Below are 24,534 nucleotides of genomic sequence, written 5' to 3'. Positions count from 1 at the left end.
TTTGCAGTTGGAGCATTAGTGTTGTTAAAAAGAGAACAGTCTGTGTCCTGTTGAAGGCAAAGTGCCTTCCTTGCATTTATTAATATTGCAGTAACAGTTTTTTCTTCGTCTTGCGGGATAAAAGTCCAAACTATTTAGTATTCTTGAACATTTAACCTTTTTAGTAAATTTGTTGCTTTCTTGCCAAGAGTCATTGAGAGGGTTGCTGCCACTCTCATGCAGTATATGTCCAAGACTGAAAACGGGGGGAAACAACAAGCATGGCCGTGTCCATAGGACGCACACCAGCTACACCGGCATCATCTGTGCAGTTCACTATAATTAACATGAATAAAGAGCTGTCTGTAGAGGTTATGAGCCAGACTATGTTTTGGCTGGGAGCAGGGACATCTCTGGCACCCCGTTGAGAAATAACTCAGCACATAATCACCCATTTAACCACTAACTGTCCTTTTTAACATTTTGGTTTTGGTACAGAATGAACAAATCAAATGTGAAGTTCGCTTTAGAGGTGTCGTTGGTGATCGGAGCTTCTTTTTTACAATAAGATCACGAGAGTGGTATTGATCTTCTCCAACACTTGGTAAAATGTCACTTAAAGCAGTTCAGCACACATTCGGTATAATAAAGCAGAAATTGTTCTTTTTACGTTTTGGTTTTCGTAGACAAATCTAATACAAAGGGACTCGATGCTAATCTAAGCTAGCTCATTGGTGATTACAGCTTCTTATTAACAATACGGCCATGAGAGTGGAATTGATCTTCTCTTCCCATGCTTGGAAAGATAGACTTAAAGCAGTCTATCAACTAATCAACAATATTGATTTCTAATGAATGGTTTAAGTAATTGCTAAAGCTTGTAAGACTGTGAAATAATCATGGCATTTACGCTTTTTTTTATTGTAGAAAAAATTAAAAAATTAAAAAAAGATCATTAGTTTCAGCCGTGAGATAGTTGCAACGCTGAGTATTCCCCAATCTCCGTCTCCATTACCCTCCATTAACCCTGTAGCTTTCCTCTTTTTTCCTTCTTTGATTTTAACAAAGCTAGAGTCATCGGCGAGGTCAAGTGTAAAATGTGCAGAGAATAATGAGCCGTGTCAGAAGTACCTTCATCAGGTGACAATGGAAGAAGCTTTTTTCACATGCTGGACAGAAGAGGAAGGCAACATGTCTGGATGTACAAGTGTTGTCTCCAAATGGTCACCACGGAAGGAAAGGCTAGAAAATAGCACCTGTAAGAGCCCACACTCCGAATGGAGCCTGGTAACGAGATGCTCGGGGGGGTCCTAAAAGCTTCAAGACAAAGGTTTATTAAACAACTGATGTGCTCGTGTTCTCATTTCCCTCAGTTGCTTCACACTGAAATTAATGCAAATTCTATGTTCAGTCGAAGTTTTATTTTTTTTTTTTCTACAAAAAAGGCAAAATGTACAAACAGGTAACACTATCATTTTGCGAACAGTACATTGAAACATTACATTCCTTTTTTTTAACACCATGCACTTTGAGATAATGAAAAACAATAAATGTTTGCACGTAATGCAAAAGAGGTGATTGAATTTTAGTCTGAATGCCAAGCAGCCACTTGGCGAGGATTCAGTATTCAAGCAGCATTGATAGTATTTCACCATTAGTTGCTCCCTCATGTACGCTCGCCTCAGGTCCTTTAGGTAGTGTGAGGATTGGTTTCATGGGACCAATGATGATTTCCAAAACACACTGCAATTTCAAAACCCATGGTAAGCACTGGTTTTTATTACCTCAATTCCAAATAAAACATTGCAAAACCTCATGATCTTTTCACCATTCAATGCCTTTTTCCTCTGAGGAGTGTTCAAGTTTTACAGCATCTTAGAAAAATAATTGGTTCTGTATGTACAACAACAACAATGGTGATAGCAACATGTCATTATGAACAACTAAATGTGTTGATCTCAGACAGTAATGCAGTGTACCAGTCACATTTGCTTGGGCGATGGGTGAATATATATATATACACACTGACCTGCTTAACTATTAATGGGTAACTAGACGCTTGATCAAGTATTTATACGGAAGTGATGAATTCATGAGATATGACATCAATATGGTGTAGTACTTCATCTCAAATGAAAACCGACTCAACAGTCTTCTTTTTCGACAGCTAAATAATTAAACCATCTAAAAACCAATAAACCAAATAAAAAAACAAATTTCTAAAGGCACACGAAATTATTCAGCTCCAAGACAAATCGTGATATCTTAAGATGTTTAAAATGCAGTGAGCAATGTCTGAGGATAAGAGGTGGAGATCTTGTAGAATATGTCCTTATGATAACACAGTGCATTTAATCCTACTTCAGTACACGTGTTATCATTTAGAGACAACTCTTACAGCCATTCCAAAATCAATCATAGATGGAGCAGAGTGATGATTACTTGATTCATCCTTTCCTGCAGCCATTTATTTATAAGTAAACCTAATCCAGTATGTTTTCCATCAATCCAGAAAGCTGCCTGACATTTTCATCTGCACCTTACTGTAATTCCCATTTCTCTTCTATGGACCATTATGTAATTACTCAGGTAGTTTCTAGGGTGGGGGAGGATGTTATAGCTGTACTCTTGTCTTCTAGTCATTTTCTATAGATGATGGTTTGAAATCATTATTTTTATTCCAGCATTTCAAGAAAACCACTTTAACAACTAGAGCCTGACCAATAAATCGGCCGATGGCAGACAGGAAAGTGTAGGACAGAAATACAAGGATACGTTTGTGGGAACAATTCTTCAACAAAAAACTGAAGGGTCCTTACAAAATGCTGTATATGGTTTTTTTTCTTTTGTAAATTTTAAGAAAATCTAAAGATAGTTTATCACTAGTGTAATCACTAGAGACTTTTCCGTTTATTTGGTAAAACTATTCATTACCAAAAAGAAAACAAAAGTTATTAATTTTCTGCTGTCACAGTATTGTTACTGTTACCCAGGGGACATGGAGTTACAGGAAATTTGAGTCATACATTATTATGTACTGAAGTCTGAGTTGCATTGTTGTTTTGACATTGTATCAATTCCACAAATGACACATGGAGGAAAGTCTGTCTAAGTAACATGAACAATAAGCATCTTGTGGGACAATGATGGGTCCTCCCAAATATTTAATGATGCATCTTAAATGGCTAACGGCTGCTAGCTAATGCTACAGTAATGATAGTAGGTTACTCATGTCGTCCTGTAGTCACCAACACACCATGAAAGTGCGTCTCCTAGCAACACTAACCCCAAAAGGTCAGTCAACCATTGTCATGGTAACCACCCAAAAAGTGGCTTGAAGCTTCAGACAAAGTTTCAAGAAATATGTTAAATGAAAAAAATACACATTAGCTTCAGTATCATTTTTATCTTTAGTTCCCTTACAACAGTGATGAGAACAATCCAGTATTTTCAGTGTAACCCAGACACTGATGTAGCAGCGATAACAACCATTGTATCCTATGATTGTACCTACAGTCGATGCACTGCATGTTACACTGCACACAGTGAGCACCATCGCTTAGAAGCTCTCCTGTTGAATCGTTTGTCCAGCAGCTAATAAGCAGTCTGAGGAGCACAGTGTGGCTGCACGGCCAACAGCTGTGCATCCACAGCAGGAATGATATCAGTGTTCTCCATGCACAGACCTCGCACATCGATCTCCCTGCTCGGACTTGATGAGGTCCCCAAAGCTCAAGCTCATCATGTCTCGTAAATGTCAGGTGCAGCTTCTCTCAAACCTGTGGCAAACTGTAAGAGGAGACACGTCCATAATGGAAGATGTAAGCTGCTGCAAGTTGCAACAGGAAGACGCAGATGATGTGTGTGAGCCACCTGGTGAGGGTGTGGAGCCGGGACTGGTTAGGATGAGAGTAGAATGGGGTCGGAGAGGTGAGGGATCAGACGTTAAGGGTCATGTTTCGTAGCAGCCACTGCTGAGAGCGGCGGCCGTTGCAGTCTCTCAGGGTGGGGACCATCTTGTCCTCTTCAGATGGCATGTCCAAACACTGGTTGCTGTTCACGTGCAGCAGGGTGAGTCGCTGGAGAGGGACGGACAAAGACACCGGCAATTACACACATGATACAAATGCAAGTTAAATACAATGAGCTTTATTAAATGTTTTTCAGTTATAACTTTCCTCAACCCGCATCATTGACTGTACAACAGACATTGATTTACCATATTTCACAAAAATACCTTACACCCAGTTTGTTAAACTCAGTAACTGTAGCTGCAGCAGCACAAACAATAAGTGCTGTGTATCCAGAGGACAGGATGTTCCAGACGAGAAAGAAATGCAGACTCCTGCCCCTTGTATAACACAGCATACGGTGAAGCAGCCTGGGGAACCGAGGCTCCTGTGGTGGAGAGACTGTTGTCCTTGCCAATGAATAGGAGGGATTTCTTTGGGAATGACTCGAGCATCAGAGGCTTCAAAATATCAATTTAATAAAAAATAAAAAATAAAAGAATTTAGAAAAATACTTTCTTTTCAATACAGAAAAATGCTTTCAAATGATTCACTTCTCATTTGACCAGAATGAAAGGTTCAACTAAGACAACATTCAAACAAAAGTGGATCAGCTCACAACATAAAGGGATGAATAGCTTCATGGCTTTTTCCGAATCTTCCGGACATTTTTACAAATCATTTTTGCAGCAAAAACAAGATGTTAAAAGCTCCACCACCAGCTCCGCCAAATATGGTTAGTTCTAGATTACAGGGAAAAAAAACTCGGACACCCGGTATTGGACATGCTGGCTCAATATTCACGTTATGCCATTGTAAAGGTTATTTGACTGTATCTCTCAAAAATATCTGCAGAGAAAAAGTATCAGTTTGGGGTTTTTGTCTCATCAGTGGTTTGGTGTTGCTCATCAGAATGTGATGTGATTCATTTGCAGTTGAGGGACACATCAACTCATCCTCTCATTGTTTCAGCAGTATAAACAATAATGAATAAATATGAGCCCAGCTATGTCAGATCTCTCCTGTTTATTCTGCAGTGACAAACCCTGTCCTCATGACAACATGAGCTCACATTTATCTCCTGCTCCACTCCCTCGCTGTCTGTCTGTACTGTTCTATCACAGAAAAGCCAGGAGACAGAACAAGCCCTTTTAAAATGTCCAGACTGGAAAAAACATACCTGTCATGATGAGATGAACTCGTGCACCATGTGCGCATGTTGCACAGAAATATGAGGCTATCTGCCACAAGGGCTCCGGAGATAAACCCCCCCACTAACAACGGGAAGGGAGCTCTCAATGGCCCTGATTAACCATTTATGCTTATTCCCACAGAAGGAACATGCTTCCGCAATTTCCTTCCTTACTTTAGCTGCTTTCCTTGTCCTAATGATCACATGCAGTTGTACAGGACTTGGAGGAGAAGTGTCTCTGCCAGGGAAAACACTGCTTTGTGAGGAATTGAGGGGAAATTATGTCAGGTGCTACAGTACTGAGAAACGGCCGAGTTCAGATACCATTTCTCCCCTTCTCAATACCGATTCAGACGTCAGAGCATTTCAAAAAAATTGCTGTATGTTACCAGCCCTGTATGGAAGTGATGATTGCATTTGCTGGTGTTGCAATTGGCAAAACTTGTGCCATCCCTTGAAACTGAAGCCTTGCATACAGTACACATCACCGTTTTACTCGTGGGACTTTCTAGCTTGAAATTTTGCCTAATGACTCGTATTGTAGCTCGCTCTGAAAATCACTTCTTCCATGCTTTTAAGAACAGCACCTTTAAGAGGAGCAAAAAATAAGGGATCTCTGGGAAAAGAAAAATGCATTTTTTTATGGGCGAAACTAATATAGCTCAAAGACGTGTTATCATACTATATCACTATCATATTGTACTCGCCGATGCAAGACTAATTTTTCGCTAGTATTGTAAGGCATAGTGCTGATATTGGTATTGGAACATCTCTAAATCTGCTGTATGTAAATATGAGGGTTTTTGAGGGAAAACTTGCATCATCTGCATAACTCGTCGCAAAATGCGAGAAGCTCCAGATCAGCAATTCACACCCCGTTATCAGCAGCGATTGTCAAAGTGAACAATGGAAGGAGCATGAAAGAAAATGTGGCATTAAAACTTGCATTGGCATGAATATTTGATCCAGTGGCCGAGATGCAATTCTTCATTAAAAGAAGATTATGCTTTGATTGTTGACAGAGGCTATTCGGACTAATGAGCACACAGAGACGCTCAGGCCGTGTTTGAGCTTAAGCTATAAAACACAAGGGTCTGACATTCACTGCCTGGATACAAGGATGTGAACGCACACATGCACACACATGCACCTTTTTGAAGTTTACATTACAGACTGCCCTACAAGGCACATTAGTACAAACAAACCTAGAACAAAGAAAGCAGGTGGAGTTCGACCTCACTCACCTGCCAAAAAAACGACATAAAAGAACAAAAGAGTAGCTCCAGCCCAAGACACGTTTCCCTCAAGGTATCAGCTCTAATTATCAGATGTAGTCAGGTTTTACATTTTATATACGATTTGAAATATTCAAACTTTCTGTCCTATTAAAATGAATGAGCCAAACTCGTCCAAAAACGTCCCCGCTTTGAAATCCAGCTAGTTCCGCAAACTTTCAACTTGAGACTTCATTTAAGCTTTAAACAGGTCACAAGAATTTCAGCTATTAAACTAGTGCTCAGCTTTTTGACATGTAATTGTTTTTTGAATTATCACAGTTTACATTTTATTCCTTTTTTCCATCCTTGTGTATTCTACTCTGGACACAGTTGTGGTGTCTGTGCACACAACAGTCTGGCGTGTTAAATTTGTCCTTGTGCTGGGGTGCCATTTTTTATGTAGCAGATTGCCTGATCTTTTTGTGAGGTGGCAGCTGGACAATTATACATTTTTTGCCAGGAACCAACTTTAAACCAATTGACACACGCAACCAAACATTCAAGCAATGATCGAGCAACCAATCAATATGAATGATGATGCAAACACAGGTTGCAAAATCTGAAAAATGTAATGTCATCAAGCTGAATTATTGAATCTACTTTTATGTCCGACATTGAATCCAAATTAAAAGTGTTTGTTCTGTTTTACATGAAAGAATTAGAATTTCACAGACTGATTCAACTCTGATTGACCCAATTATTAAGTTTACTTGATTTTGATGTATTGAAACAGTATTACAATAATTAACCACCATAAAGCCGAGTAAATCCTCTTTAATAAAAGCGCTCTGGCAGCGTTTTGGCCTTTGATTCAGTTCATAGCAAGTAAATCCTCTTCTCAATCAAATTAATATCGGATCTCGGATTAGAAAGAAAACTCAAAAACTCTGACGCTGTCAAAGTCACTTGTGCCAGGCAGCTAATATCTTTGTGCACACAGGATATGAGAGCCTGGGCCAAGTTTAATGCTTTGCTGAGATCTGCGGATGTTTGGAGGAAGGCGTGATGAAGAGGAGTAGATGTGAGTGAACAGACTACTGCTGCAGCAACCAACACAGTCGAATACGGAATCCATTGCTTCTCCAGTGGTACGCCACCATCATATTTTTGTTGTTGTCCATATTTAAAGTAAAAAGTGGATCCCAGGATCTCATTGGCAGAATACCAGTGGGGTAGAACTATCACCTTTATATTACCTGATGCTCATAAACATGCATTCATCCCATCCATCACCTATACTGCTTATTCTTTAAGGTGTGTAAGGGGGGTGGCTCCAATGCCAGAGGGCCAACACACAGAGACAAACATTTACTCTCACATTTACAACTATTCACCATTAAAGACAGTCATGTTCCCCCCCCTCTGTATCTACTATGCTGGAGACAAATGATTCTAATTAAACAGGGGAGAGCATAAACAGGAGAGAAGCAATAATACACTGGCTGTTTGTTACATCTACCCAACACCTTCAGAGACATAAACCTACAGACAGTGAGCTGTTTATAGTGAGTTACATGTTGGTGTGACCTGAATGGAGAAACTGCTTAACAGGAAAGAAAAGAGACTAAAGGAATGAAACTGCACATAAAGAAGAAACATTCCCCTCAGTCATGATCGCACAACCAACAAGACCAACAGACTCACAACTGACTAGAGTTTTCAAACTTTCTTTTGGCCTTTCTGACTCTTCACACAAACTCAATGTTGATCAAGCAGCTATTTTGTTGGAAAGGTTTCACTTCGCCATTCATTTTCATCAAGTATCTCATTCCATGTTTGTACTGTCTGATTTCCAAGGGAAACTTTTAATAAGGCAGATATTTTGCCAAAAATAATAATTCGTACAAATTCAAGTTTGGGGGAATGTAAAAAATATTTTGTGTGTAATTAAAGTCTGATCAGGAATAATTGGAACAATAAGGTTTCATAGTCTCATAAATAATATAGTCACACACATGTTTCATCTGACATTGAAACTAGTTTACAAGCTAAAGGTTACAAGCTAATCTACTGAAAAAATTCCTGCAAAGATTTTTAATCACACAAAGAAAAAACATTTCTACAAAAACAAAACTATCACATATTAAGAAAACCTGAAATTACAATTCCCATCGTTTTCAACTCTTGATATGGCTTCAACTGCGTCTTCATATAAATTCAAGTGAGCAGCTCAGTTTAGATTCAGCTTGTGCAGGAGCAGCAATCCCACTGCAATTTCTTCAGAAAATGCATTTTCTAGTTATTTCATGCTCCCTTTGGGGCAGAGCAAACTCCCAGCGCCGTCGCCCAGCAAACCAACCAACGTCTCTGGTGCAAGTCGCTGAGTGTGTGCACAGCTGAGACCGGCTAATTAAATGACGAGGGTTTTAAAACCATAAACCCCGGTTGAGGAACATTATCCTCTTCGTCACCAGGCAGCACACAGAGTTTCCTGTTTGATGTGATTTTTGTGCTGACTGTGGATGAAAATCTAAAGAGCTGAGCTGATTTTTGTGGGAAATACACAAACGGCAAATTTCTTTTGACTCGAGGCAGAATGAGGCAACAATCTCATTTACTCTAATACTGCCTGGCTCTGTTCAAGCGCTCTCTTTGTGCCGGCTATGCCACGAGGACCTCTGAGTGTGAACAGCAAATCAGGCCATCTAACAGCAGGTCACTTTACTGCCGCAACTCTGACACACACCAGCAGCCCTGGGAGCTCCTTACACAATTTTCCCTGCTTGGACACAAAAACTGAGGCGCGCTAAAGTGAAATAGCTTTTTGTCAGGGGGGACAGCAACGCAGAATTTGAGGTGCAAACTCCAGATAACTCAGCAGAGCAGAAGTGAATGCAGAGAAAATGACAGACAGGCACTACAACTGTAAAAAGCTGAAAAATAACCAACCTGAAACGGACAGAAACGCTGAGCCAGAAAAGGTTCCTCACAAAAGTATGTAAATGCGCAGCAGGAGCAGTGAAAAGCATTGATAACCGGGATTCAGTGGGTTTTACAATGTGTACACGGCACACAGTGTACACAGCTGCTGCGGGTCAATAGGAGAGTGGCCTGAGAGGACAGGACCATGAAAGGTAGCCTCACAATGAAGGATCACTTCAAAAGAACTTGTAAACAATGGCGAGCCCGTTTCAATCAGCCCTGCCTGTCCATAATCAGCTAAAAATAAACACGTCCTCCTCCGGCTCAGGCATCACTCACCGAGCGCTGGCAGTCCGAGGGACAGCCGGTTAATTTTCCCATCAAAATAAAAATATTTACGTTGGAAAATAAATGTCAAATGAGATCTAATTTAGCGTGAAGACTGGTGAAAGGTTTTGCAGATAGCATCTTATACACCACAACCATCTTAATGGGACATCTGTCACAGCTTGATCCTGCCCCTGTCTTTATGGCTTCTTCCTGAAAGGTCACCGGTAAAAGCTACTTAATGCTTCCTAAAACAATCTGCATGCACATTCTGACTAACAGCTGGAAGATCAACATCATAACAATACGTTCTCTGCTCATGTGCTCTCATAAACAAAAGAATTTAAAACTACAAGAATGCACACCTCTGCCAAGGCTCAACAGTCCCCTTGATTTCAATGAAGGAATTGAACAAAATGGTGTACAGACTAGTCAAGTCCTAAACATGCAAGATCCATTAACTTTTCCAAGGGAAATGAGTTAAAACATTAAAAAAATCTTGCAATATTTAAGACAGATAAAAAAATAACCTCCTTGGTGAAGGTGAAAATAATCCCACACACTACCAATACTACCACACTACCACAATACTGCACTGGTTCCTGTTAAAGCTCAAACAGGTCAAACTCATCTACTTCCACTTCTAACAATGCTACAACTAGGGAGCTGCTACATCAACGACCAGCTTCTACATGGCACTGACCTGCTCACCTCAGCACCTACAGTCCCTGCAGAGCTGACGGGAGCTCAGAGGAAATAATCGGTGGGGCTGAAGTAGAGGCGTTTAGCGACCTCCAGACGTGTGTAGTTGTGGAGGATCCAGGCCTGCGTGGGACTGTTGTTACAGTACTCCACTGTGGGGCCGTAGGTGCCGTCCTCCAGACGGCTGAGGGTCAGACATGATTGGGTGATGATGTGGAGGAAGGTGTGCTTCTGCAGCGGGTCGGGGAGGTAGAGGGAGACATTGTGGTGAAGGTGAGAGCGAGAGTCATCATTTATTAATCCATCTGAACTGGAGGTTTCCAGCTTAATAAGAGGTGATTAAAATGACAATTTTGCTGCATTAGCATGTTATATTAAAAAAATTCATGACTTGTGAAAGAAAAGGTTGAATTCCTGCAAACTGTCAGTACCTAATCAGTCTATTAGACAACGTTTTGGTCATGGACCCTTGTTAGGAACTCAATTCATCATGTGAAACAACGTTCTTATGCTGCTGCCACACAATGTAACAAACTAAAATTAAGATGAGATCTCGAAGCATAAGAATATTATCAGATCAACGCTTAATAAAAATGTATTTGAAATGAGACAAACAATCCAATATTTGTAGAATAAATATAAGTGAAAACAGTAAAAGGAAATTGATTTTTTAACACTATTAAAGATTAGATGGGAATTACAAAGCAATTTATTTATTCATAATCTAACACCTTTCTTGACAGTTTCATCCATCACCCATTTGATCTGATCTTTGAGACAATATATATTAAAACTAGAATGGCACTGAGTAGAGTGGATACCACCCAGGCCCAAAAGTCCCCTATTTTTTTCGGATCATCACCAAATTGCAAACTCGTACATATCAGTCCCCTCAATATGCCTGATTTGTTTAATCAAGATCTGTGAATTATTCACTGAGAAATCAATGACAATCATCTCACAATGTTAGTGATAAAAAAATTTTAAAATCCTGGATCCGCCCCATGATCTTAATATGCACCAACATTTTATGAGTTCTTTCCTGACACATAAGTTATGTGGAAATCCATAAAGTAGTTTTTGTGTAATCCTGCTAAATACCTGACAAATGCAGATGAAAACGTGACCTCCTTGGATGAGGTCACTACTGTTTCCCAAATTAATTGTCAAGTGTTAAGTTTCTTATCGGTTTGAATAAGTTAGAGCAAGAATTCAACCTTTCCTTTAATGTGATTAAAGAATTTTCCTTCACATCTGTTCATCTATAAATAGAATAAATATTCAAAGCTGGAAACCATGTAGACGTGTCTTACTCACATGTTGGCAGCAGAAAGATCTTTGTGAATAAGACTTGACAACTCTGAGTTGGAAAACTACAAAACTAACACAATATTTCATATGTAAACCTGAGTGAGAAGAACAGCTGGATGAGTATTAGAATAATTCGGACTGGGATAATGTTTGTAACTGGTGTGTTCACGTGTGATTGTGGGAGACGGACCAATAGAAGCAGCTTCTTTCTGGCTGAAGCTACAGAAAAGGTGAAAAAAAAAGGAAAAGCCATCTGCTACAGTTGTGAATGAAGATGGAGGGAAGGTGGAGAAGTGAGATACTGTATATTCGTGTGAAAGAGAAACTGATGAGCAGATGAAATGTTAATGGCTCTGTAGGCGAGTAGGATTCAGCCCCTGACTGTCACACCCGGGCTAAAAATAGCTTCCACCACTGACAGCAGTGAAACCCCAGTCCTGTTTACAACAGAGACCAGATCGTAGTTCATGAATTATTAATTTTTTTCATAATGCTCCCAGAGAACAAAGTGTAATGAAAGGGCTTCTTCCAGGGTTTGTTCAATGCTTGATAGAAAGGCCTCTGGGCTTCCTCACCTTGTCATGTCCACATGTCAGCGATGGAACATTTCAATAAGTGAATGTTCGCTGTGGTCTCTTTCAACCCTCTACCTTTAAATTGTTAAAATAAAAGATGCTGTTTGAGGTGGATGATCCATAATATACTGAGTTTACAGTCAGAAGAGCTTCAGGAGAATGTTTTGAGTTCGTCCTGTGAGATTCAAAATGTCTCAGAGTTTCCACTTAGGAGCTAAACAACATCTATTAATACACTTGATTGACGACTGAAATGATAAGCGATTACAGTATAAAGAGTATAAATGAACTCTGGTGATCAATATGCGGTTTGTGTTTTTTCTCATTTACCTAATTTTAGTTTTGTTTCACCACTTTGAATCATAGTGTGAACTGGATCTATTTTTCCAAAGTGCCCATATTCTAGTCAATTACAGGTTTATAATTGTTTCTACTGGAATCTGTTTACATGCTGTGATGTTCAAATTAGTCTAACACTGTACTGCTTCCTGATTGAATATTAACTCTGCTGTAGTCGTGATAACAATGATTGATACACCAATGACACAGTTCTGCTGCGGGAGTCTTAACTGACTGGAGCAGGACGATTCACAATGGGAATTCTTTATGTATTTATGATTTTTAAATTTCTCTCCATCGTGCTAATAACTGTGTGTAGGCGGACATGTTACATGTTACATGATGATGGAGACAGAGAAACAAAGTCTGTCCTCATTCTTCAAGATCCCACCCTAACATCACTACTCCATTGTTATGACTATCATTATTATTACTATCATTATTAGCCTAAAATGTATTCTCAGTGTTATTAGCATTCACATTATTAACTGTTGATGCCATCATTGCTCTCTCACTTCTCTCCCTCCCTATTCTTCTCCTTTCAATCCAACCAGCTGAATCAGACGTCCGCTCACCCAGAGTCTGCTTCTGTTTGAGGTTTCTTCGACTTTTTATTTCTCTCCACTGTCTTTAAATGTTTCACTGACATAAAATTTCAATCATACACTTTAAAGTGCCTTGAGATAACTACTGTTGGGATATTGCGCAAACAAATAATACTAAATTGACATTGAATGTAAACACGATGTTCAAGCAGCGTTTTCTCCCTTTGCTGCAGACTTGGCCCTTTGTGACCTTACATGCACAAACAAGCTATAGGTCACGCTACAGGAAAATGAAAGCCCCATGGTGAGGCCACTTTAAACGATCTAATCTCTAATGACCACTACCGACACAGGATATCACGATACTGGACGCACAGGTACAAACTATAGAGCAACATTCAGAAGGTGATGACTCGAACATCTTACCTCAAAATCATACTCCCACTTGCCACCATACTATGTAAAACATAAAGAACATCAGCAGAGAATAGCTGCAGGCTGGAAAACAACTCAACTTGTGTGCTGCTAAAAAAAAAACTGGTATACACCACCACCTGGTGGCTGAGCAAAGGGCAACTGAATTTCCCACTAAGCACGACCAAAATCCTCCATGTACTCTCCTGCACAAGCAATCTCATCAGACACACACAGAATCAATCCATCAGCATTTCATCTAAGTCTCTTTCAATACAGCAGGCGACAGGAAGCAGGACTGGCTGCCTGCAATAACAGCCTGAATAGGGATTATCTGGCTACTTTGGGGGAACACAAATCCCACCTCAGCATCGTACTCGAACATCTGATTTCCCTTCATGTGGTGACACTTGAGCATGACGACGGGGCCGTTGAGGCGGGAGACGTCCAGACAGAGGTCGTCTGTTCTAATTTCTTTATCCGCCGTGTATGAGAACACCTGGAAACAAGACGTCTCAGTCAGGGGATGGGAAACACAAACATCAATCACCATCATGCATCCAGTAAACAGTGGGGATTTATCACAGAATTCAATACGTTCATTCTTGATGTATTGTAGATTTCTTCATGATTCATGTGGTGCCAAACATGGTTTAAACTTGGATTTTTGGGTTGTGTGTATTTCTTTAGTTGTAATGACAGAGGAAACAATAATTAGACCCAAATACAAATGACGCCTTGGCACAAATCCTCTTAAAATAGCAAAGTGACCCACAGCATGGAGCAACATCAACAATGGACTCTGGAGACAGCAAAGAAAAACTTGGCAAAAACCCCAGAGTTAAATTGGATTGGAAAAAACAGACTTAAACACACAGTTAGCAACCAAACCGAGCTCAAATTCTCGTGTGTCACAGATAATGAATTATCAAAAGCTCTATTGGTTGTTAATTTAAAAAGAGATCAAATTAATCTACATTCCATTTACATCACTTGTAAAGCTCTGCCAGTTTGAATGATATGTATAGTAAATAAACAGCCCAGTCCCTTACAGACTTGGAAAATACCAAAAAATACAAAACAAAGGATCTTGAAATACTATTTGAGGGGACTATATGTTCTGTATTAATCATCGTATATATACGGTTGATAAGAATAAATGTGTTTGGGTTTTTCTCACCTGGTTTCCTCCCATACCGTGACAGTTGAAAAAGCCGACTTTCTCGTTCTCCTTTCTTCCCATGTTGTCCACACACTGGTTGGTCTCAACATTTCTGATCTACCAGCAAGAAGTTCACAGTGTTATAAGTTTATTTGGCTCAAATTTTCCGTTCAATTTTCTGAGCTAAAAATTCATTTTTTAGTAAGATCAAACCTTCCTCATATTCCATTTTAACGATACCAAGTTGACAAAATGTAACAATTAGATTTATTCATGCTGTGGTATTAATCCATCACTCCAGGCTGCTTCTCTGAACAACAAAACAGCAGCAACAACAAAACACCAGCCAGGTTGACCCTGCTCAATATTTCTCATTAAAAATGTGTCTTTACCACACAATTGCACTTTATAAAACCAGATTGAAAACTTTTTTGAAATACTTTGATTTTAAATTGACTTCTAATTTTTTCTCTGTGTTGTTTTTAAGTTCCCTGTGCAGCACGTTGAATCAACCCGTGTATAAAATACGCTTTATGAATAAAACTGCCTTGCCTTTTAGCTCCCAAGTGACCATTGCCCATTACTGAGAATTGTGAATTTCCAAACTGTGATGTTGAAGAATGTGTGTATCACCATGTTTTTCGGAGTAAGAATTTTACTTTGAGTTAAAATCCTGTATGAAACGGTGTCACCATTTTTTCCACAGAGCTAAAGCTGAGCTGGCTCTATATGTAAGCAACTTATTATGCCTATCATGCAGGAACAGAGCCGTATTCATAATTAAGTGATATAAAAGCTAATGGTTCCAGCTGTTAAAGAAAGGCTGACTGTGTTGTGGGGGGATGAGAATCACTCAGTGGAGGTTGCGGTGGTTTAGAGGGAGATGAGGAGCTGAGGTGCTGCAGTACAGCAGCGCAGCACAGATGAATATATCCTCTCATCCTCAGCAGTATGAAATGATAAGGGATTACAAGCTCTTTCACCGGGAGTTCTTCAGCTGACATTGCTTGGAAGTGGCCTCCATCTTTTGCACAGGCTGCACTCTGCATGTCAGCTCTGGCTGCACTGCTGTCGACACAGAGCCGTGGGCATCAGGAGTCAAACTCGGGCCACTCAATTATCTTTTTTTTCTCCCCCGTGTGAGTAGGAAGTAACTTATAAAAGGATCTTAAACTTTTGTTATCTTGAAAACAATTAAGTATGAATTCTCATGCCTGAGCTTCACATTATCAGATCGTTTCCACAATATGCTTTTCATTTCTAAGGGGACCACTTTGTAATTCCATCACTGCCCATTAAAATAATGATCTGATGAAATGTTTCTACTGTTTTTTATATTAATACCACAGGGAAATACTTCTCCTCTGCAAAAAAATGTATTTTAGCTCAAGTGCAATACAAAAGTTTGCCATGAGACTGTGTAAAATGTATACATGACCAATCTTGGAGCCTATCGCCTGAAGAGGAATTAGCATCCGGTGGCGACGGCCAAAATTTTAGGGGCTTCCAGTGTGGACAGCCGATATCCAGGCAGACACCGTCTTCCATTTGCCGTACACTGTTTACAGTCCACACAAGTCAAATGCAGCGATAAGTAGCAAATGTATTAGTTTTAGATCCAGATGACATTTAGACTCATCTACATTTAGAGCCATCTGCATATGAATGCAGGTAAATCAAAAGGCAGATAGTTAATGTATTTGTCAATTTGTTTTGCTATCTTCACGGAATGCGCACACACAGACTCTGCATATTCACATGCAGTATCTGTTTAACATGAGCCTAATCTCACCATGCATAGTGTGAACATGTGATTGGGAACAATACCAGCTGCATAAACATCCCCTTGTTTGTTCATCATATGCATTCGATACGAACACAGCTGAGAATTTAATTCCAGCCTCTCCTGTATTCTGAGATTTATCTCAAAGCAGTATTGTCTTTCTGAAAAAAAAAAACAGCCGAGAAGCTGCAAGGGCGGATCGGTCGGAATGCGGAGGCAGCTGGTTTATCTGCTGCATTATGGGAGATCAGAGTACATTAAAGCTCATACTTCACCAAGTGAGAAGTATCTTCTTGGGATCTGGGAGTCTGGGTAGATGTTCTCTAGATACCAGGAGAACGGTTTGCACTTCAAGGCCTCGCGGAGGGCTTTACGGGAAGAAACGTCTCCGTAGTCGACCCGCATCACTCCTGCAGGGGAAATGCAGAGAAAAGGAATCAGACACATGCAAAACTTCACATCATCAGCTGTTATTCACCTCAGTATTTACTTTTTTACCTCCTCCAAGGAGGCTATGTTGTCACCACTGTCCATGTGTTAGTTGGATTATGTGTAAGCAAGAATACACCAAAACAACTCATTGCATTTCCATTGAATTTGGTGGAAGGGAGCGATAAAGGTCAGGGAGGAACCCACTCAATTTTGGTGTGAATCTGCATCAGTGGGCAGATCCAGGAATTTTTTCCCCACTTTCAACATTTTCCCAGTTTATTTTTTAGCGAACTGATTCGTATAACTGTGTAGAATTTGGTGCAGCTTGTTAGAATTTAAGGACAAAGGTCCACGCTCTCCTGACTGATATTCTCTTTTGTCCTGAAAATAGAAGGGTTCTCTTTATTTGTTGCACCACCAAAACTTAACACCAGAGGGACCCTTTATGAAGAGCTATTTGGGTCATGATAGAAAGACTTTCTATTAAATGTTGCATAAAATACTTGATTGATAAAAAACGAAATGTGAAGAAAAGACATACGAACGATGTCACATGTGTGGTACACGTGTGTCGTGAAGTATTTGACACTGAACATGAAAACTGCAACATGCATCAGCCTGAATGAAATTGAACACAGAGGAAGGATAAGACGGGGACGGAGCACAGACACTTACAAACACATCAGGCAGATGGTTTCTCCCCAGAGAGCCTCTTGAGGACTCAAAGCTTCCATGTACATTGATCCAGGGGGTAATTTATCATGAAAGAGCATGATTGCAATAGGGGAAAATAAGATCATTTTCAAGCAGCCAACAGTAAGGCGATGCATATTTATCTATCAAACACGAGGCAGACAATGCAAACACCACCCTCTATAATACCTACAATATCGTACACTTTAATCTGGGATATAGAGGTTTCAATTTGGCAGATAAAAGCAAAGGGCTGAAGGCCACTCTTCCTCCCCTGGCTCCCTCTTCCCCCTCTCCCTCCCTCTGTCTGAAAGGTCTGAGCATCACATGTTGCAGATGATGAATGGACTCTTTGATCATGAAATCACCAGTGAAGAGGAGGGATGAGGAGGGGAGATGCACTTTTAATAGGATCACTCCGCGCCACTCCCAAATTCAGCCCGCGCATCATACTGTGTTGCTCTGAGGCCAATAAGCGAGGTCTGGCAGCAGCGTGGCCGAGATCATTCTCCCTAATGTCCTGGAGGAACAGACAAGCCATTCCAGGGCCATGATATGCAGAAAGGCTCATCTATCACAACCCCCAGCCCTGTCTGCACACAGTTCGCCATTGAAAATACTGCTCGAGTCGAAGGGGAAGGTCACAATTTGTGCTACAAGATTTGGCAGATTACGAATGATCCTGTATAGGTTGACTTGAGATTTCCGGGACACTGCTGTCTGCTAAAGGGTAATCACATTACTTAATCGACAGATGGAGAGCTACTCATGTCTCGGTCTCGCACAGTCGTATTGTTCTAATTTGTCCGTGTGCATTTAGGCTCTGAGGGGCTAATTAATTCTCCTTTGCAGATGACAAAAGCAGCATTTAATTCCTATGTGAAGCAGAGTGAAAGAAGAAAAATAAATTCTTAGATGAAAGAAAGAGTATCATTAAGACAATTAACGAATAAGAGAAGAAAAGTGCTTTCGTTTCACACTAATTTGGTAAATGTAATATGAACAAGCACTTAAGTAGCACAGAGAAGTTTCAGAATGCAGTTTATTCATATCTGGTTTTAAACAGCAGTGCAGCATTAATGAAACTTCTGACTTTTCTGAGTCAAGAATAAATTCCTTGAAACTTTAAAAACATGAAGAATTCATGTCATTTCAGCATCTAACTACTAATCTAACTTCTATTTCAGAAAACCTCTGTCTGTCTGGAAGTGGAACGTATATTTTACAAGTCATTTCTCAACTTCACACTTGGTATCTGTGTCCTGAATGGTCAGAGGAAGTGCAGTGTTGATTTGGACACGCGATTCGTTCGATATTAATAACATTTGAACAGGACACCAGCACTCTGTAGCAGTCAGTGGGGGCGGGGCAGTGGGCCTGCAGTCTGCGGAACGAGTTCTTTTACGTCCTCAGACACACTGCGGTGGTGCTGTCAACTAGCAGCCTGCTGCCAATAATACATGTCCCGCCAGATCATTTTGATAATCTGATTATTTATATTTTACTATATTGAACTGACACAGACAACCACTTCCTCTTCAGCGATTTGTCTTCAAAGTAAAAGCACAGAGTTTTTTTTTTTTTGCTGTAATGTTTTATATCGAGCTGAAAAGTATATAAAAGCTACATATGTGAACAGTAATAAAGCTAAATCAGTTTCATTTTATGAAAAACATTCACATGATAAAAGTCTTAATAGCAGATGAACCAGGTAGGATGAACTCAAAGTTTTCTAACTTCACTCTGCACCATTGACTGTTTATAAAAAGCTCTGCACACAATGTCCAACACACAAACAATAAAAAGTGACAGTATATTGTAGAACTGTTTGAGAAGGTCTCACTAATGACAAGGAATAATTCTGAAGTAACCCCAGAGCATTACCTCGGGACAAAAACAGACAGGTGTAAACAGACACTGCACTAATAATCTGTGTACCTGGTGATATGATGTAGAAGAAGTCTTTGAAATCATCCATCCAGACTTCGGCCAGGCGCCTGTTGTTCTTGTTGATGACCTGGCCCGTGCCTCCAGGGAAGCTGTACGGGGTGGCCTTCCGGAAAACGTGGCCCACGTGGGAACATGTGACAATTTCCAAAGAGCCACCGCACTGCCAAATCTGCAGACACGTGTTGAATTCATACAGTATGTGTCAAGAAAGCAGACAAACACAGTCAGTACAAGCTTACAAAACTTTGGGTACATGCCAGTTCCCTTAATTGATGCTCAGGTGCTCATATGAAAAATGAATGAATTCAAACTGTCACCAACAAGGACAGTTTGCTCTTAATTCTAGAGCAGCGCAGCTTTCAGGGGGAGAGAGAAAGGAAGAGATTGAATGAGGGACAGTTTTACTAGAAATGTGTTCGTCACTGGACGCTGCAGCAGAGTAGGCAGCTCTAAAACTGCAGCACACATACAGTAGACTGTATATGAAGAGGAGTTAAAGCAAAACCACACCTCATAACAGACTGGAGACATAAATAAACCAACGCAGGTGTAAGACTCACAGTTTTAAGATTTTATGTGTTTGCTGATTCAAAATGTATTAGAAAATGGATGGAATGTTTATTTTTTGGGGAGGGGTGATCGGGTGCATACCACACACTCAGGATGCCGCCCTTTGCTTGCTTAAACATGATTAAAAAACCCAGAGGAAGCCAGCACTCATACTTGCAGATGAGCTTTTCGGCAGTGTAGGTAATTAATGGGAAACACTACTCCTCGCTCCACTCTCTGAGCAGCGCTTCCCATGAATTACCTACACTGTGGCAGCCCACTCCCCCCACAGCTACCGCAATACATTGAATGGAATTCTGTGGTAAACACAAAGTTGTGTTGACTACACAGCTAACAACAAGCCTTACACCGCATGTTAAGTGACAAAAGCACTTTACGTTCATAGTGCGACGAAACTTCTCCCACAAATGGACTACTCTGTCTTTGTTGTGTTATTTATGTATAACATATCAAACAGCTCAAGATGGACGGACCTGGCCAGAACAAGCTTCTATTAAGTTTTTGATCAACCACAGTGACGAATCTTGCACAATCTGAGAGTTTGCCTGAAAAGGAGCGACAGTGACGGTAGTGACGTCTTTCTGAAAAGTTAACAGACAATAAGTGGACCCACACACCCACTGTGCACTTTAAGAAGACCATACTAACTCTGAGTAGGGCCTCCCTTTGTTCTCACAACAACCTTAATTATTGTGGCATACATTCCACAAGATGTTTAAAATATTCCTGAGAGAGTCTGGTCCATGTTGATATGATTTCACATTTATCAGCTGCACATTCATGCTGTGAATCTCTTGTTGAACCACACCCCAGAGGTTCTACAAGATTCTGACTGGGGAGGCCACCAGATTTCTCTAAACTCATTGTCACGTTCATAAAACAGTTTCAGATGATGATTGCTTTGTTAAATGGTGCCATAACATGCTGGAAGTAGCCATTAGAAGATGGAAAATTGTGGCCACAAAGGGATGCACATGGCCAGCAACAATACTCAGACAAGCTGTTCAAACTATGATTGACTGGTATTAAGAGGCCAAAGAGTGGCACACTTTTACACAATTACTAGCCTGGACTGTTGATACAAGGCAAATTGGGTTCATGGATTCATGCTTAATACCAAATTCTGACCATCCGCAAACCTCCGCAGAAATCCAGATTCATCCGGTCAAGTTATGTTTTTTCAGGCTTGCGCTGTCCAATGTTGGTGAGCTTGAGTCTACTGCAGCCTCTGATTTCCCCCCACACAGTCTCCTGCTAATGTCGCACATCTGCCTCAAGGTTCGATGTGTTCTGCATCCTGATGCTTTCTGCTCATCACAGTTGTATAGATTGATCTGAGTGACTTCTGTCTGCTCCAGTCAGTCGGGCAATTTCCCTCTGAACTGTGTGTCTTTGTCTTTTGCACTATTCTGAGTTAAGTCTAGGGACTGTGCATTAAAATCCAAGGAGATAAGCAGTAAAAAGTCACTGACGTCACATTTTTACCTAATTTTGATGACTGTATATAAACATGGATGACACATCTCCACTTCCTCTGATACAAAAATTAAGCTAAAATATCTTGGATATCGCCATTTTGCACCTTTTACATAATTTGAAGCCAGAGTCTGCACAGTAGTTGTTGTGGTTTAGAGGTGAGTACTGAGGTCCCACAGATACCACTCACAATTCAGTCACAGCTGTCAATCTTGACATTTCACCCCGTTTTTAATAGCATCAAATAACCAATTAAGACCACGCTTACTGTAAAAGTGAACCCTTGACAAACATCAGAGTGATAAAAATAACTAAAATGACAGAAACCATCCTAGACTTCTTTTGTTTTGGTCCATGTCCCATCCATTAACATGGGAGAAATGGAGTTTATGGCCTATACTGCAGCCAGCCACCAGGGATGATCAAGATGATTTGGCTTCACTTTTGAAGAGCTGTCATGTCGTCCAGTGTGCGTTCAGTGTCTGAGCTGTGAAGAACACTTCTGATCCGTGCACAGGATGAATAGAGCTTTGTTGTGCATGTGGAGATGCTTGTCACATAGTTCAAAAGAAAACAGAAACACAGATACAATTAAGGGAACTGGTATGTTTCCATTGACCCCCTTTCTTTGTGTGCGACTTACTCTGAAAGACATTTCCAGGTTCTCTCCCCCCCAGATATCCATCCCTGGATCATAGCTTCCTATTTCTTCAAAGTATGTTTTGTCTATGGAGAACAACCCTCCTGCCATGGTGGGAGTCCTGCAAGAGACACACGACAAATGAAGACAAAATTATTCTTTTGTAATATTAAGTCTCTTCATGCTGCATCAATTTGTATCTCAGCACAACTCTGAGGAACATTCAGAATATAATAAAAGACCAATTTGTTTGACAATTTGATACCAAGCCTGAGAGGGAAAACGACTTGTCTTTTAATTAATTCCATGTTGAAGTCTGCCCTGAATTAAGGATAATGTTTGTTGCAGGGATTTGCATGCAGGCGACAAATTGAGCTGTGAATTGCACTGTGAATCCAAAAAGTGCAAATGTGAGCAGTCTTCCTATTTTTAAACTAAATGAGCTCATACATACTTACACTACAACAGAGCACAATCCCAACAATGCAGATGCTATCTAAGCAGTTGTTTGCACCAGTGGGACGCACAAAGGAAAAAAGATCTATTTCTGTCCACAGATAAAAATGGCACTTTTTTAATCTTCTTGTGAAGAAATCTTAATAACCAAGATTTTTCTCTGTAGCCGGCTGCCATCAAAGAAAACCCCATAAACAGCTCTGACAAAAAACTGAGAAGTCACATCTCTACGAACTTACAACAGTGTCTTTTCACCTTTTCTGTTATCGGACGTCGTCTCTGTTAATTCTTAATCAAAAACATCGCTTGAGTGGAAAGTCAGACACACACTCACTTCCCCAAAAAAAAATTATCTAGATTTTTGCTTCAGAGGAGGAAGAAACATTTTCTTTGTGCACCTGACAGGAAGTGTTCTGTCGCCTTTGCGTCGATCCATCTCCCGCTGGGGAACAGGGTACCAGCGGAAATTCAGCTTCCAGTTGAATCCACCATAAGTCATATCGGAGCCTGCCATGTATTCAAACGTCTCGTCACTGATGACATCGATGATAGGGCACACCACTGCTGACCTGAGAGACACCGGTGGTAAAGTGTAAGAGTCAATGTTGAGATCAAATGTTTGTGAAGCATCACACCGTACATTAAAAATAAATGTATATTATAAAACCAGGTTAAGATCTGTGACCATTTCTATGGCAAGGCCCAGCCTCCCCCTTACATTAAAACACGTCTTTATAGCCAAGGCCACATGACGTTTCTCAACTACACATTGGTGGTATTTACAGGTTTTTATACCCGTTTGTTAACATACAGTGGTTATAAAAAGCCTGTTCCACCAAGTTTCGTGGTAATCTGTCCAGTACTTTTTATGTAACATAGCTAACTAGCAGACACTAACTAAATCTAAATACTGCAATAAATACTTTTTTCTTCCCTTATTACTAGGACTTGGCAACATCTACACTGTGAATTTTAGAAATTTTGTTGACATTGCATCATAATAACAGGAAAAATGCTCCAGTCCAACTCAATAAATCAATAAATCAACCAGACTGTAATTAAAACTAACATAAAGGTTTGAAGTGTGCAGACTTATCTTTTAAATGTTCATTGCATTGAACATTTCATTTTTTCAACATGTGATTTTGAACAAATTTGCTATATTGTAATACAGTGTATATCAGTATTGAATATAACAAATCTGATTTCAACCATATCTCGGTCCTACACTGGATTTGAATTAAGCTATACCCGTATCATCCATCAGGTGCATACTGTATGGAGCATACAGCGTACTTCCTGCACCATCTCCTCAGTCTGCAGCCAGAATTACTGACGTCGATACACGTGCAGCAGCATTCAGTAAAAGTGTAATGGCTTCTTAATGCAATATTCTAAGGCATATGATACCAATCTCTTCCTGAGGGAAAATAAATGTGTCTGACCTCAGATAAGATATGGATCGCAAGCGAATCATTATTAATCCATCATCTGTTCATGTCACACACACACATTTTTTTTACATGCAAGTAAAAGCCTGAAAAGACATCTTCATGTTCTGATAACAGCAACCAAACAACATACCATGTTTAATTAACAAATCTGGTTCAATAAACACTCAAAGATGAAGAAAACTTAACGAAAAGATATTCTACACATTCACGAACACGTATCTGAAGATATATCCTTGTTAAATTTAATCTGGTCTCTATTAGGAACATTTGTGGCAGAGTTAACATTTCAGATCTACAGTAACTGGAACTAGTTTCCTCTGCGACAGCAGCAGGAGCAGACGATGCAAAATTATAATCGTCTCCTATCAGCAGTGTCAGGCTCTAA

General features: G+C 40.1%; 1 protein-coding gene across 5 annotated transcripts in view; it reads right to left on the bottom strand.

Moving 5' to 3' along the window:
- Positions 1-1,385: 1,385 nt before the first annotated feature.
- The window catches only part of galnt13 (UDP-N-acetyl-alpha-D-galactosamine:polypeptide N-acetylgalactosaminyltransferase 13), a 39,619-nt gene continuing 16,470 nt past the window's right edge, over positions 1,386-24,534 (bottom strand). The window contains exons 6-14 of one of the 5 annotated variants that reach the window (XM_035175442.2): positions 23,094-23,264; positions 22,243-22,360; positions 19,542-19,722; positions 16,749-16,888; positions 14,714-14,812; positions 13,898-14,032; positions 13,546-13,575; positions 10,359-10,580; positions 3,921-4,058 (exon numbers count right to left, since the gene is read on the bottom strand). In XM_035175442.2, coding sequence (XP_035031333.1) covers positions 10,395-10,580; positions 13,546-13,575; positions 13,898-14,032; positions 14,714-14,812; positions 16,749-16,888; positions 19,542-19,722; positions 22,243-22,360; positions 23,094-23,264 — 1,060 coding nt within the window. In that variant the 3' untranslated portion in view covers positions 3,921-4,058; positions 10,359-10,394. Of the gene's footprint in view, positions 4,059-10,350; positions 10,581-13,545; positions 13,576-13,897; positions 14,033-14,713; positions 14,813-16,748; positions 16,889-19,541; positions 19,723-22,242; positions 22,361-23,093; positions 23,265-24,534 lie in introns of all 5 variants that reach the window. The other 4 variants (XM_035175441.2, XR_004698215.2, XM_035175443.2 and 1 more) reach the window with 4 other exon arrangements.

The sequence above is a fragment of the Hippoglossus stenolepis genome, chromosome 13 (assembly GCF_022539355.2).
Source record: "Hippoglossus stenolepis isolate QCI-W04-F060 chromosome 13, HSTE1.2, whole genome shotgun sequence".
Lineage (NCBI taxonomy): Eukaryota > Metazoa > Chordata > Actinopteri > Pleuronectiformes > Pleuronectidae > Hippoglossus > Hippoglossus stenolepis.
Note: the sequence above shows the minus strand (reverse complement) of the source record. Positions and strands in the feature narration are given on the sequence as shown.